Source organism: Trichomycterus rosablanca, chromosome 7 (assembly GCF_030014385.1).
Source record: "Trichomycterus rosablanca isolate fTriRos1 chromosome 7, fTriRos1.hap1, whole genome shotgun sequence".
NCBI classification, from domain to species: Eukaryota; Metazoa; Chordata; class Actinopteri; order Siluriformes; family Trichomycteridae; genus Trichomycterus; species Trichomycterus rosablanca.
This window is the reverse complement of record NC_085994.1, coordinates 35,730,812-35,744,724: the sequence shown is the minus strand read 5'-3', so window position 1 is coordinate 35,744,724 and position 13,913 is coordinate 35,730,812. Positions and strand designations below refer to the sequence as shown.

The following is a 13,913-nucleotide window of genomic DNA, read 5'->3' as shown; positions in this document are numbered from 1 at the left end:
CAAATGTTGGACATGGCGGACATACGAAACAGATAAAACTATGGAAAGAAGAGCTGCATTTGCTAGTGAAGAGCACTTATCCAAAAATGGTTGGTCCATGATTATCTTGGCCACAAGAAATGTCTAGAGATCTATAGATCACTATAGATCCCTTAGGTAAGAAGACTAAGCATTGGAAAGCCAAAAATAAACAAATGTCCTATGTCCAATTAATAAACTCACAATTAAACTAAATATGAGGGATCTTCAAAAAGTTTCCACACTTGTATATTCTGGATGGAAGCGGTGAGGGTGAGAGGAGGAAAAATCGAGGAATAATCGTCATCTCTTAGAGACTGAAAAAGAGCTTATAGTCCGGATATAGCGCCATCTGATTTCCACCTTTTCCACCTTCCAAAGAAGCTTTAAGGAGAAAGAAGATTTTCATGTGGTGATGATGTGAAAGCAGCGGTGCATCAGTGGCTATGTGCTCAACCAAAAACATTTTTTGCTGATGGCATTAAAAAGTTGGTACACATTTTTTCAAATTCTTATAGTTTATAAAAGTGTAGAAACTTTTTGAAGAACCCTCATATTTTCAATTGGTCAATGAGGAAAGCTCATGGAATTAAAGTATGAGTCAGTATATAAAGCCCACTATGGCACCTGGTAGCCAATCAAACTGCCAGAGGAAAGTGGGCACTAAAAAGATTTCATAATAAGAATAATGGCATCTATATGCCTAGCACAGAAGTGCTGATATAAAGCAAGCAAAAAAATTCTGTAAAAGGAATTTGTGCGTGTTTATTTGCGGCCGTTTTGCTTAGATATAAATTCCTGCTTGTAACAGCACTGAATCCTTCAAATAAATAAATCATTCAGTACAAACTGAACCAAAAACATCATGACAAGACCATCTGTGACAAGACCGTTCTGTCACAGGTTGGCATCTTTCCCATTTATCTGCTCCATCGTTACAATTTAACATTAAATGTATTAAAGAAAAGGCAGAAAAACTCTTATGCCATGCCTCTTATGGTGGACATCCTCTAGGTTTGGTGCTAATCTCGTCCTGAAGATTGGGCTGTGGGTGGCACCAGCACCACAGCTTAAAATCATGTAGGATTCCTCCTGTCCTCATGCTGGGTCAGGAAGTACTTAAAGGACTCGTACACGGACCACGCGATGGCCGTCGAGGGCATCTGGTATATAATCCTAGCCTGGACCCCCTTAAAGAAGGCGGGGATGCCACCCAGCCTGTAGACCGTCCTAAAAGCATTGGCCATGCCTGAAAGGTGCCCACTGACTCTGGCTGAGTTCAGCGCCACGTTCTCCTGCGTGTTCAGAAGAGTCTTGCAGACGTCGAGCGGTGTAGTTAGTGCAGCAGATACGGCGCCAGCTACCGCTCCCGATACCACGTGCGTACCTGGTCTGTACTGGCGATCTGGGTTGAGGTGCTCCTGCAGGACCTCGTAGGTCATGAAGTGCAGAGCTTGGAATGGGATGTTCATGGCGAGCTGTGTGCTGTAGCTGCGGTAAAATGCAGCCAGGCCCTCGTTCCGACTCACAGTCATTACACAGTCGCATAGGCCTCGGTAGGGGGAGTTATACATCTGCATGCGCTGCTTCACCACTGAGAAAGGAGGAGAAGAAGAAATACAAAAAGAACTCAGGTATAAATGACGGGTCATGGGTTAATGGGCAGTTCATATGTAGTGCCTTAAGCCTACATCTATTGCCCATTGGTCAGCACTGACAGACCAGTGTGTTTTACCGCTGTGCTACCTAAGCACCCCGACACATCACTCCTAAATGTTAATACTGTAATAACTGATATTTGTTTTTTACCTTCAGCAGGGTTCATAACTGCATCATGGAGCACCGTGGCTACACTTCCTGCCACTCCTAAGAGAAACAGAGTAAAAAAATAACACTTTACAGTATGTCTCCAGATTTTCCTTACTCAGAGAAATGTTTACATATTTACTGATTCTCACCGTTGGCGATGTGGCTGTTGCCGCCGTTCTGAATGACGTCACTGAGGCTACGCTTCATACGCTCATAGCAAGCAAAGTAAAGAGCGTGGGCTGGGCCGGCACCCAGCACTGTGATGTTAAGGCCCCTCAGGGGTCGCATGAGGCCCTCAGTTCTGACAATGCGCTTCAGAGCCCCGTACACACTGCGGTACTGAGCCTTCGGGTCTGGCTGCAAACTCTGCATGCGTGTCTGAGTGGAACAAAAACAAAAGTTAAGTAAAAAAAAAATTATAGAGGAGAAATGAATTGATGAAACGATTAAAGAAAACATCAGTATTGTTTAAGAAAGTAGTTTTTATTATTTTTTTTACCAAGTTGTTTGAAAATACATCAATGGATTTTTGTTTGGATTATTTTCATATAAAATAATGTTACAATTAAAAAAAAAAAACATTTAAACTTTTTAAACAACACCCTTTAAATACATAATAAGGAAAACAAATATTTAATGTAGCTTTTCAATAGTAGACACATTTTATTAAATAAAGAAAAATGAGTCATTGAGTGTACAGGATAAGATTCTGCGGCCACTTTTTATCACCTGCCAGAGTTGGGTTCCTACACAGAGCTGTGCTGTACTATATTTAGTTGCTGTATGTTTATTTTTCTATCCATCATATTTTGTGAAAACTCTCAATAAATTTTGAAACTTGGTGTGTTCCAATCATTTAAACAACAGTTTCCAAAATTGCTATGCACCAATAAGTATGTAGACATCCCTTTTCAAAACCATGGGCATTAATATGGAGTTGCATCCCCCTCCTGTCGATTTAGTCACTATGCTAAACTATGTTTAAAACGTGACTACCTAGATATAGTTTACAGGAACTATAAGGCATCCATGTGTATATGTACAGCAGCACCCTAACCAGTTATACATTGTGTTAAACAGTCATGTGATGGGGAGTGAACACATTTAGATTGTACAGAGACCTTCAGGTTTGGTGAGATAACTGCCCACACCCTGCCACACCCCTATCCAATCCACAAGCTGATTAGGGAGACCACTCTGCCATTAGTAGTGCATGTTAAACACCCAATGAAAAATCCTTTATCGTCACAGTACACATAGAAATACATGCAATACAAATACAAATTTTGTCTCTATTAGTCAACGGTTACCCAATACCCAACAAGCTCATAAAGTCCCATTAAAATATAAAAACACCTGAGTTTCAGCATGTAAGCCCTTATTTACTTAAAATAGTGTAACACAGCAAACATGGCAATAATGTAAACCAGTAAGAATAAAAAAAAAAAGTGAGCAAACCAGCTCAGCCTTTAGAATGTAGATTTGTGGGTATACACTTGCTGAATGTGGCCCAATTGTCGCTCTGGACTCCCACTGACAAGTTGTCAAAACATTAATGTTAATGGCATTAACGTGGTAATGAACACTCATATAATGTGTACTGGTATGAGTGTATTGACCAAAACTTTAAAACCAACAGCGTTCTGTGAACAGAAAGTTTTGTCTGATAAAAGACCAGAGAAAGATTAACAGTAGTTAAAACTCCCAACAACACTGCAGCACCTAATACTCTCATACTAGAAAAACACACAATTGCCAATGACCATGTTACTGTCGTTGCAGCTCTGAGAATGATTCACCAGCCATCATCTGGTCAGTGAGAAACCTTATGGGGGCCCATTTATTTGATGGCCCATTTAATGGTAGGTGTAGCTTACAAAATAATGAATGAATGTACATTCCAGATGGGTGTACATAATAAAGTGCTTGGTAAGTGATTGAGTAAGTGAGTGAGTGTGTGAAACTGGCCTCTCAATTACCCATGATTACATCAGTAAAGAAGCAGAATATTTCCAGTAACCTATTCAAATGACACTTCCTGTCAAAGCGTTTCGAATATGTTTCGGAAACAACACTGTGGTTTTACAATCCAAAATCACAACCACTACAGTAAAATAAAAGCACAATAATGCCAATGTAAAAATTAAACCTCCAATGGAACCTCAACAGGATCAACCATCAATTATGACTTTCAATCAGATGTTACACTAAATTGAAATAAAGTAAATTATTAATTAAACACTGGTTAGACAGTAACCACAAAAAGCTTTCACACTGAAAAGCTTTCCTGGTAAGTATGCAAGTGTGAACAATGGTTACAGTGAAAACTTTAAGCCCTGCTATTTCCATTCCCACAACACAATATCGTTACCTAATCCTTTAGCGTTTGTAATGATGGAAATTCCAGTTTCATTGCTCTGGACTTTTACTACTTCCGGAAGTGTAGTCTCCCGGTTACAACACACCTTGGCAAGAGTCAGGACTCTGCTCCGCTTGCCAACTTTACAACAGCCCAATTATAAAGCGGGAAGAGCTACACAATAAACATTCTGCACATATCTTCAATTAAAAAAGGATGTTTTTATTGTTCCTCCTGAAACTTAAATTGTGAACTATATTTCTGTCTCTGGAGAGTCCACTTTAACCAAAAAGAGGATGTAAACACAACACCTGAAAGCTTTAAAATGACATGACATGTCTGAAATCTGAGTCTTTCTGGGACACAACCTACACATACGACTTTGGATTTCTTTACACAAACTCACCTAACACAGTAAGCTGGCCTTCATGCTCTAAAACTACCCTACCACTCTGTTATGTAGCCTGGAGATTAACATCAGCCTAAATGAATACAACCACAATGGATGCATTTATGTTTTATTTTTCTAAATTTCATCAAACAATTTATCCTGGTCAGGGTGGCAGAAGGTCCGGTTCCACCGGAAACATTGGGTGCAAGGCAGAAATGCCCTGGACAAGGGTGTCAATTCATAGCAGAGCTACAGTCATTACTCACATGATATTGCCAATCGTGTCTGTGTAGACGTCCGGCTGAAAACCAGGTTCGAATATCAGAGGTGGTGGGCTAGCAAAATAGACCGCTGCACCACCCAAGCACTTTGAAAATTCTACAAAACTGTTCAAATCTGTGTTTCTACGCATTTAAAGTTTCAGGATTTTGGAGAGTGACTGTGGGAGCTTTGTGTCCAAGAACTAAAAAAGTGTTTGGGGTGATCAGGTAATGGTGTTGAACAGGTAGGCCTGGTTCCCAATTTATTTCAAACATGTTTAATGGCGTTAAAGTTAGAGCTTTGTGGAAGCTACTGGAGTTCCTGCACACCAGACTTGTCAAACTATGTCTTAATGAACCCTGCTATGTGCACAAGGAGGAATGGAGGAAGTAGGAAGTTAGAAAAATCAAATTTTATATAATAGATTTTATATACCTGTTAGCACTGGGTGTGGCTGAAACACCTGAACTTGAGTATTCACATACTGTTGGCCAGATTGAAACTGTCAGTTTATACTATTAGTTTGTTTTACAAATCTTAATTCTATCTAGGGGAAAAAATGGCCTCATTTTCAGGTGCAACTTGAATGTAGTTTTACTACCTATGATTGCTCTAGGATTGGTGTACTTCTAAATAAACTAAAATGATAGTGATTTACTGTATGTTCCAGTCAGAACTGTTGCAAAATGAAAATCTTAATTCTATTCTTATTTTATCTTTTACTAGAAATTAATAGTCTAATAAACTGAAAAATAAAGTAGACAATTACAATTTTTACACAAGGCTTATCGTGTGCGTGTGTGTGTGTGTTGGAGGCATGGGGTCAAGGTTTAATGAGATCTGTAGATTACCAACTCCAGATTTACACTTATTTGCTATACACTTCCGCTACACATTAGAACAAGTTCACAAGGATTATTATGCATCTGTAGTCATTGGTTTGTCTAAATGATTTACACCAGAGCATATTTAACTGGGTACAGCATGGTACCATTTACAGTATTTCTGGTCAGGGTTGCCAGATTGCAGTGAGTATGTTCAGTCTAGAGAAGCGTGGTCGTCCGTATATGCTGAGGTACACTAAATATCCACTGCTGGCAGCTTCACATGCATCGAAGGAGGCTTATATCAGTCACAGCACTTAGAAATGTATGTTAAATGTACACAATGAGCTATTCAAATATATAGTTATTTAATATTAATTATATCAATACCTGGCAACTGTAGCCTAGTGATTAAGGTGCTGGTCCAGTAATCAGAAGGTTGCCGGTTCAAACCTCACCACTGCCAGGTTGCTGTTGGGCCCTTGAGCAAGGCCCTTAACTTTCAATTGCTTAGATTGTATAGTGTCACAGGACTGTAAGTCGCTTTGGATAAAAGCATCTGCTAAATGCTGAAAATGTAAATGTAAAATGTAAATCAATAAAATTGACTGCCCTCCAATCTTGTATTTAAGCATTTGCCTTTTGTCACTCATACAAATAGAGAGCTTTTTGAAAAGGTTTTGGCTCTTGACAGAAAAAATCCTTAGAGCTTTGTAAAAACACCAACCAGTGTGGACATTTCTGAAAACTGTATCCCTTGTTAGAGTATAAATGGTTTTAGTGTGAATTAGTATGAATGAAAACAACTTTTACATCAAATACGTCTGTATTCTGGTGGACAAGGCCCTAATCAACACAGTTATCATTTTGCTTTGGTTGTTGCCTGCACTGTTTATGTACACTTTGTTGAATGTGGTGGGATCTGTGTATTTCCGTCTCTAACACATACACGTGCATTTATTCACAACTACGACTACTTTCTAGGTAAAGTCCAAAGCTGCCTGGTTTGTTAGCCAATTATTCGGGCTATGTGCTGTCCCAACACGTACTCGGTGCCTATCCAAACACAGCGCAGTGATCTGGCATAACTGAAGGAAACAGTGACAATGACTGCACTAACAGTGCTGAATGACCGCCAAGCTATATCTGGCACAGATAACTTCAATGACTTCGACCTGCATTAAGGTTTACGATGATGGACTTTATCCCAGCAGTTTCTGAATGAAAAAAAGATCCAGCAGCTCTCTTTATTTTAGATGAAGGCCTGAGTTGCGATGACCTAAAAGATACTCAGTTATGTGAGACACTTTACACATGACATTGCCCCGGGGAGACCAAACACTGTTCACCACCAAAGAGACAAACTACTTGTTTTTTTAGGGTTTTACTGAATGTAGACTGAAGATTAGTGCTGGCCTGGCACACAAAAACACCCTGGGATTTTCAACATCATGAGACTCTTGCCTAACATCTAGTGCAGTGAATTTAGTAAGACAAAAACCACTTTATTAAGAGGTCTTATCTTCCCAGTTTATCCGGGTCATAATGTCTTCCAGTGGCCACGGATTATTAGACATATCTGTCCCAACATACATAATTTTGCATTACTTCAAGTAAACTATGATTAATTTCTAAAATAAATACTTGTGCATTTTGTAATGTTCGTAATGAATGCAGTGGACGGAATACAAGTTTAAAAATGATGCTGTGTTCTTTCAAATCGGGCTTCAGACAAAAACTTGTTTCCTGCAGAAATCACAGGAAAATAACAATGTGTGAAAGATTGTTTTAGTAAGGGGCTTTACAGTTAAACAGCTAAGACAGTATAGACAAAAGCTGGCTTAAAGGCTCATTGGGCTTAGAAAAAATCCTTTGTAACATGTTATAATACTATAATGATATGTTATGACTTGGAAGCTACTTGAATCTTTTCCTCGTGCTATTTTGATCCTAAACCAAGTGAACTTAATTGAACAAGTACGCCTGTCCAGATGTGCCTGCACTTACTTAGTTTTTTACTTATTTGGCACCTGTCCGTATTTTTAAGGTAACTGCATAGAACAAAATCTGACTCATAAATAAATAAATATATATATTTTGAATTCTTTCTAATATTATATATTACTAGGGGCACTAGCTATGTTTGAAGGGTGTTGGCTGACACCCTGCGATGGACTGGCACCCAGTCCAGGGCATTCCTGCCTTGTGCTCAGTGCTTCCCAGTAAAACCAAACCCTGACCAGGATTAAGCGGTTAATGAAAATGCATTAAAAATATAAAAAAATAACTTATTCAGTCATTAAATGCATATGAAACAAATTACTATTATTTTTGTTTTATTTTTTTTAGCATACATCATGTTTCTGGCCAGTCACAGCATGGATCTGGACATGCGCAAAGGTCGATTTAATTGCAATGTGTCACTGACAGTAAGTCCTATTTTAAAAAGATAATTAAGTGATTGTATATTGAGGGTGTCATGTCTCAGATGGAGTTGTCAAGCTCCATTCGAAAACTACTGAGTGATTAAGAGCTAAACAAGTAGCTGGATGTCATTGAAGAGCTAGGGCCTAGGGTCAATAAATCTTACATATTAGTTCTATGGGTAGAAACAAAAATACACTACTGTAAAAAGATAATGAAGTGATGGTATATTATGGGTGTTGTGTCCAAGATCTGGTTTTGCCCAGATGGAGTTCCATTCAAGCTCCATTCGAAAACTACTGAGTGATTAAGAGCTAAACAAGTAGATGGATGTCCAGAAGCATCTGCACTACTTGTGTCACTGGACTGTATATACAATATTTGAAAACTGCAATTCAAAAATATATCTTGCATATTAGTTCCATGGGTAGAAACAAAAATAAACTACATTAACTATATTAAAATATAATTAAGTGATTGCATATTGTGGGTGTCATGTCTAAGCTGGAGTGGTCAAGCTCTATTCGAAAACTACTGAGTGATTAAGAGCTAAGCAAGTAGCTGAATGTCTTAGTAGAGCTAACTGGAAATTTTTTGCTAAGCTTAAACTGTTCTAAACCAAAACAAGATAAAAGTAACTAGACGATAAAGCCAAAACCGACATTAGTCCATTAACTCTTGCTAACTGAGTGAGCTAGGTCGCTAAAAGTAACTAAGTAACGCATGGTACACAACTTCAAGTAGCGAGCTAGCTGAGATAACAGCAGGCCGTATCTCAATAAGCAAGCACTTTAACACCAAGTACACTACGTAGCGTCTAACACGTTATTCCTAACCAGCGTAAGTGCTCCTACGTAGGGAGACAGTGAGATATTGGGATGCGCTCATGCTTCGCAGTAGTGTTACCAGCCATGTGAGTGCTAATGTCAGTTTTACCTTAACGGAATCCACCGGGAACATGACCGTGTGCTCGAGCACTCCCGCCACCGCTCCGGCCGTCAGGTGCGTGCTGAAGGAAGCGTGTTGCGGTAAACTCTCGTAACTGTCCTCCTCGGAGCACGGACCGTCCCCGCCGTCTCCACCTGCGCCACCGCCGCCCTGCAGCTCCGACATGTCCAGGCTGGGAACAGCGCGTAGCTCCATGCAGCGGTCAGAAACAAACCACACAAACTACCGTCGCTGCGTCTCCAACTCCTGTCAACGGACACGAGCCGCGCTGTGTAGTTACCGCCGCGTGCGCCCCGAACGGCCGTGACGTCACGCCGGTCATCGGACGTAGAGCCAATGAGAAAGTTGGTAAAACGTGGAGTCGAAGGTGGAGCGATTCAGTCCTCAGGTTTACCGTAATCACCGGACAACAGGGGAAACCCCGAATCCTCGGTTCTAGTTGTGGTCGAGAACATTTATTACTCGTTACACAAGATTCATCAGTTCACAAGGTTAATGTCAAACACAGTCATGGACAATTTTGTATCTCCAGTTCACCTCACTTGCACGTCTTTGGACTGTGGGAGGAAACCGGAGCACCCGGAGGAAACCCAAACAGACACGGGGAGAACATGCGAACTCCACACAGAAAGGACCCGGACCGCCCCACCTAGGGATCGAACCCAGGACCATTTTAACAGATGAAGACTTACCAAGTCTGACATTTAATGTCAGAAAAGATTTTTAACTCCCAATAAGACATTCAGTGGTTGATAAAAAAAACAAGGCTAGTGGTTGAGACCAAAGAAGACCAAGACAAAGAATTTACATAGCTGATAATAAACAAAATTTTCAATAATTGAGATCCAGACCTTTTATGGTCAAGACAAGTCTGTAATTATAAAATATGTTCGGGGGCATATTCAGATACACTTAAAATACCTGATGTACTGAACACTGATGTAAAAATCTAAACAAACGTATTCCACTCACTAAGCTTTGCATAATGTCAGGATCTGTCTGTGTGCCCGTTAGTTGATGATGGGGTAAAACCTCAGTCTTGCATAAAAAAAAGCTAATGTTAATTTCAGCACACCAGTTTGTGCCGGAACTGTAATGGTAGAAATAAAAAACATTTAGCTAAAAATGTCAGTTATTGTATAAAGTAGAAACTGTTTTGCAAGTGCTAATCAATCATCTATCACTAACGTTATCTATCATAGCTAAGTTACCTGAAAGTTACCAACCAGATGTTCAAATCATAGCTACGTCCTTGGGTCAAGACCACACAAGACCAAGGCTTTAAATTATTAGGAAAAAGGCTTTTAATGGTCAAGATTAAAACCAGACCAAAACATTTTATATTTAATACCAAGACAAGACCAAGACTTTTAAAGTACAAGACGGATGCTTATATGGTATAGAAAACTTTTTAATGGCCCAGACCAAAACTTTAAATAGTTAAGAATAACACAAGACCAAGACTTTTAAGGGTTAAGACCAAGACTTTTGATGACCAATAATGACCAAAACCTTTACTGAATGAGACCCAAACAAGACCAATGCTTTTGATGGATAAAATAGAGACAATATAGAGACAAAATTAGGGCTCACTGTTTTACAGAATAGAACTTTACTTAAAACACATTAGCATGGTGGAAAATAGAATTCTTCTTGTACTTCTTGTGAAACCTGGTCTGGAAACCATTAACTGTCTCTGAAGTTGTTTGCAATCCTGTTATTTTGTCACTTGCATTACCAAAGGAACATTTATGAATACTTTTATTTTAATAAGATTACAAGTATAAGAAGTACATTAATGAAGAAATGTAAATGGATTGTCTGACTACTGTTTAAATAATCCTAAATACTTGCTTGGAATATTTCTACTACTCACTGATCTTAGCAATGCCAGCTGAGTGTTGGCATGTTCTGCAGTTGTATTTTCTCTCCTGTTACATGCAAAAATACTTTGGCAAATAATAATTTATAGTATGTAGACGTCTAATTATTATAAATTCAGAGTTCCTTGGTTTCTGAGTGATCAGTAGGCTTTGCATCAGATTAATAATACTGTTAATTTGTAATTTGTGATGTTTTATTTTATTCAACCAAGTATTCAACCAAGAAAATAATTAAGTATTTGTTTTCTTTCACTATATTTTGTTATAGTCTTTCTGTACACTCAGACTAGAGATTAATTCAAATAATCACCAGTTCTCTTCAGAAGGCATGACTGGGTACTGGGTGTGTTGGGTGTAGCAGCAAGTTTGAGGGTGGATCTGTAGATTAGCAGGGTAGTGTTCTCCTTATCATGCTGCCTGGTACTGCAGATGTGGCAGTGGGGTAGCTTTTACCCCTTTCTGCATTGTCTAAATGCAGGGCTGTTGTATGTTTACTCTAAGTGGATTAAAGTTTGTTACATCAAATAACCAAAGGCCCAATCTTGAACAAAACAGTATTCATTTAGTAAGGCATGGAGAAATTTATTAGCCTTCTCTCAGCCCTGACTTCAACCCCATTCATCATCTTCTACACACATTTAATGCACAAACACACACACAGGGCAATTTTAGTAGCTCCAGTTAACCTAACTGCATGTCTTTGCACTTCTGGTGAGAGGAAACCAAAGCGCCTGGAGGAAACATGGGGAGAACATGCAAACTCCAAACAGAAAGAACTGGACCGCTCCACCTGGAAATCAAACCCAAGACCTTCTTGCTGTGAGACAACAGTGCTACCCACCGAGCCACCATGCCACCCCTGTTATGCTAAATGATTTAAAAAGACTGTACTACAGAAGACATAAAAAAACAGACAACACATTATGTATTAAAGTGCCCTCTAGTCCTGATCATACCTCACATGAGCAGATCACATGACAGACTAGTCATCTTGACATTTCGCTTAATAACTGATTTAATTCCAACTAGTGTTATGTTAATAAGCTCTCATGACATTTACCTGATTCTGATAGCATACCACTTTTATAATTCTTAACATAAACAGCCATATGTCAGTTTAAACTGCCTTAAGTCAGTTTAATGGCAGAGCGTAACCATTTGTAAGAGTGTCAGTCTTTTTTCAGGCTGGCAATGAACCAAAAGTCATGAGTATTCAGTAAACAGCAATAAAGTCAGCCTTAATGCCAGGTATCTTCCCTTAATCCACTCTAAACGGCTAAATACTTCACTCTGTTATGACAATAATCTGGAAAACCGAAACAGCATACAGTTCACCTATATCACACACACACACACACACACACACACTTCTTATGATAAAATAAATAAAAATATCAAGCATAACAGCTCAAATAATAATATTATTTTTCTTTAATTACGCCAATCCAATGTGGTCCTTGGCCATATGTTTATTTTTCTTAAATATTTGGTCACTCTGAATGAATCATTATTTTAAAAACCAGAATAATAAGTTAATAAGTAATTATAACTGTTGTCAGTCGTAGTAGAAAATAGTAGTAGTAGTAGAGTTTTTTTTCTTTTTCAAATATTTCAGTATCCCTAGGTTTAAACATGAGAACAGTAGCACACACAGGGGGTATTGTGTTCCCTTCTTTGAGAGCAGAGAGGGAGTGTAGTGCTTATTATGCTCTTGTGGCTCTGGTTTCCTTGTGTGCGCAGATAAACGTTCTTTCACTGCACCACTCAGACATCCAAACTGTACAGAAGAACATTTAAGACATTGTGATATCTACACTGCTCAGCATAAACACATTTACTGCAAAAACGTCACCTACAAGCATATTTTTAAAAGATTGAAGGAACCTGCTGAAAAAATACACGCATAGGAAAAGAAGCCAAACTACTGAAAGACTTTAGACTATAGACAAAGACCAAAAGTAATTTATGCATCCAGGTCTACAGGTTCTCTAAACTGTACCACCCAAATATATGAAATCTGAAAAGATATTTAAATGACATTTAAGATTACATGATTTAAAACAAAAACAAACTGGAAAAAAGTTGCACAGTGTCTTAAAAACAGCAGATTCTCCCAAAGAGCAAACCACTGAAGTTAATCCACACCAAACTTGTCAAACCATGTCTTTATAGTCCTCGTTTTGTGCACAGAGGCAGTCATGCTACACATGGAAGGGCCTTCCCTAAACTCTTGCCACAAACTTGGAGACATATAGCATACAAATGTACATAATATATTTTATAAAACTGTTAGCAACAGCTGCTGTTCAAACACCTGCAGTTAATAATTAAGAGGGGCATCTATATAATATTGGCCATGTGTATTAAATAAGAAAAACTAAAATGGTTAAATGCTGTTTCTTTTTATTCTATAGAAGAACAAATCCTTGAGAAAAGCACATTTAGAAACTGTGCACACTGATATTGGTCTGAAAATAATGAACGTTTTTGGTAGTTCAGTCAGAATTTTTGGACAGTCACAGACAGTAGACTCAACGTCTTTGTTACAAACTGTCATCACAGACTACTGGCTTTGTACCTTCAGCTAGTCTATCATTACTGGGCCTAAACCTGACCTCCAGTGGGCCAGAGCCACATTGAACCCAACCAGGCTCCCTGCAGCTCATTAAACAAATCATATTTCACAACTTCAAGAAACACATTATGTAAAACATATTTTCATTTATTTAATAGACAAATCTAATTACCACCCATATCAGCCGTTGACACTGTGACATTAACTTCACACTGAAGGAAATTTAGCTCTGTCTTTTTTTTGCACCGTCTTTCTCAGACACACTGCCAGGTTTTTAGGCATGAGGTGTTCGTTTCAGGTTCTGCCACTTCTACAGAATTCAGGTTAAGATATTTGACTAACACGCTCAAAAACATCCTTGTATCTGTTTCTTTAAAGCCATTTAAACTTGAACGTGCATGTATTTGAGATCACTGTCCTG

The 13,913-nt window shown here is 38.8% G+C and overlaps 1 protein-coding gene across 1 annotated transcript; it reads right to left on the bottom strand.

Moving 5' to 3' along the window:
* Positions 1 to 780: 780 nt before the first annotated feature.
* On the bottom strand, positions 781 to 9,229 carry slc25a37 (solute carrier family 25 member 37). Its single transcript, XM_062998650.1, has 4 exons — positions 9,023 to 9,229; positions 1,977 to 2,205; positions 1,828 to 1,884; positions 781 to 1,612 (listed from the first exon to the last, which is right to left on the bottom strand). The coding sequence occupies exons 1-4, from the start codon at positions 9,227 to 9,229 to the stop codon at positions 1,095 to 1,097; spliced, it is 1,011 nt and encodes a 336-aa protein (XP_062854720.1). The 3' UTR covers positions 781 to 1,094.
* Positions 9,230 to 13,913: the final 4,684 nt, after the last annotated feature.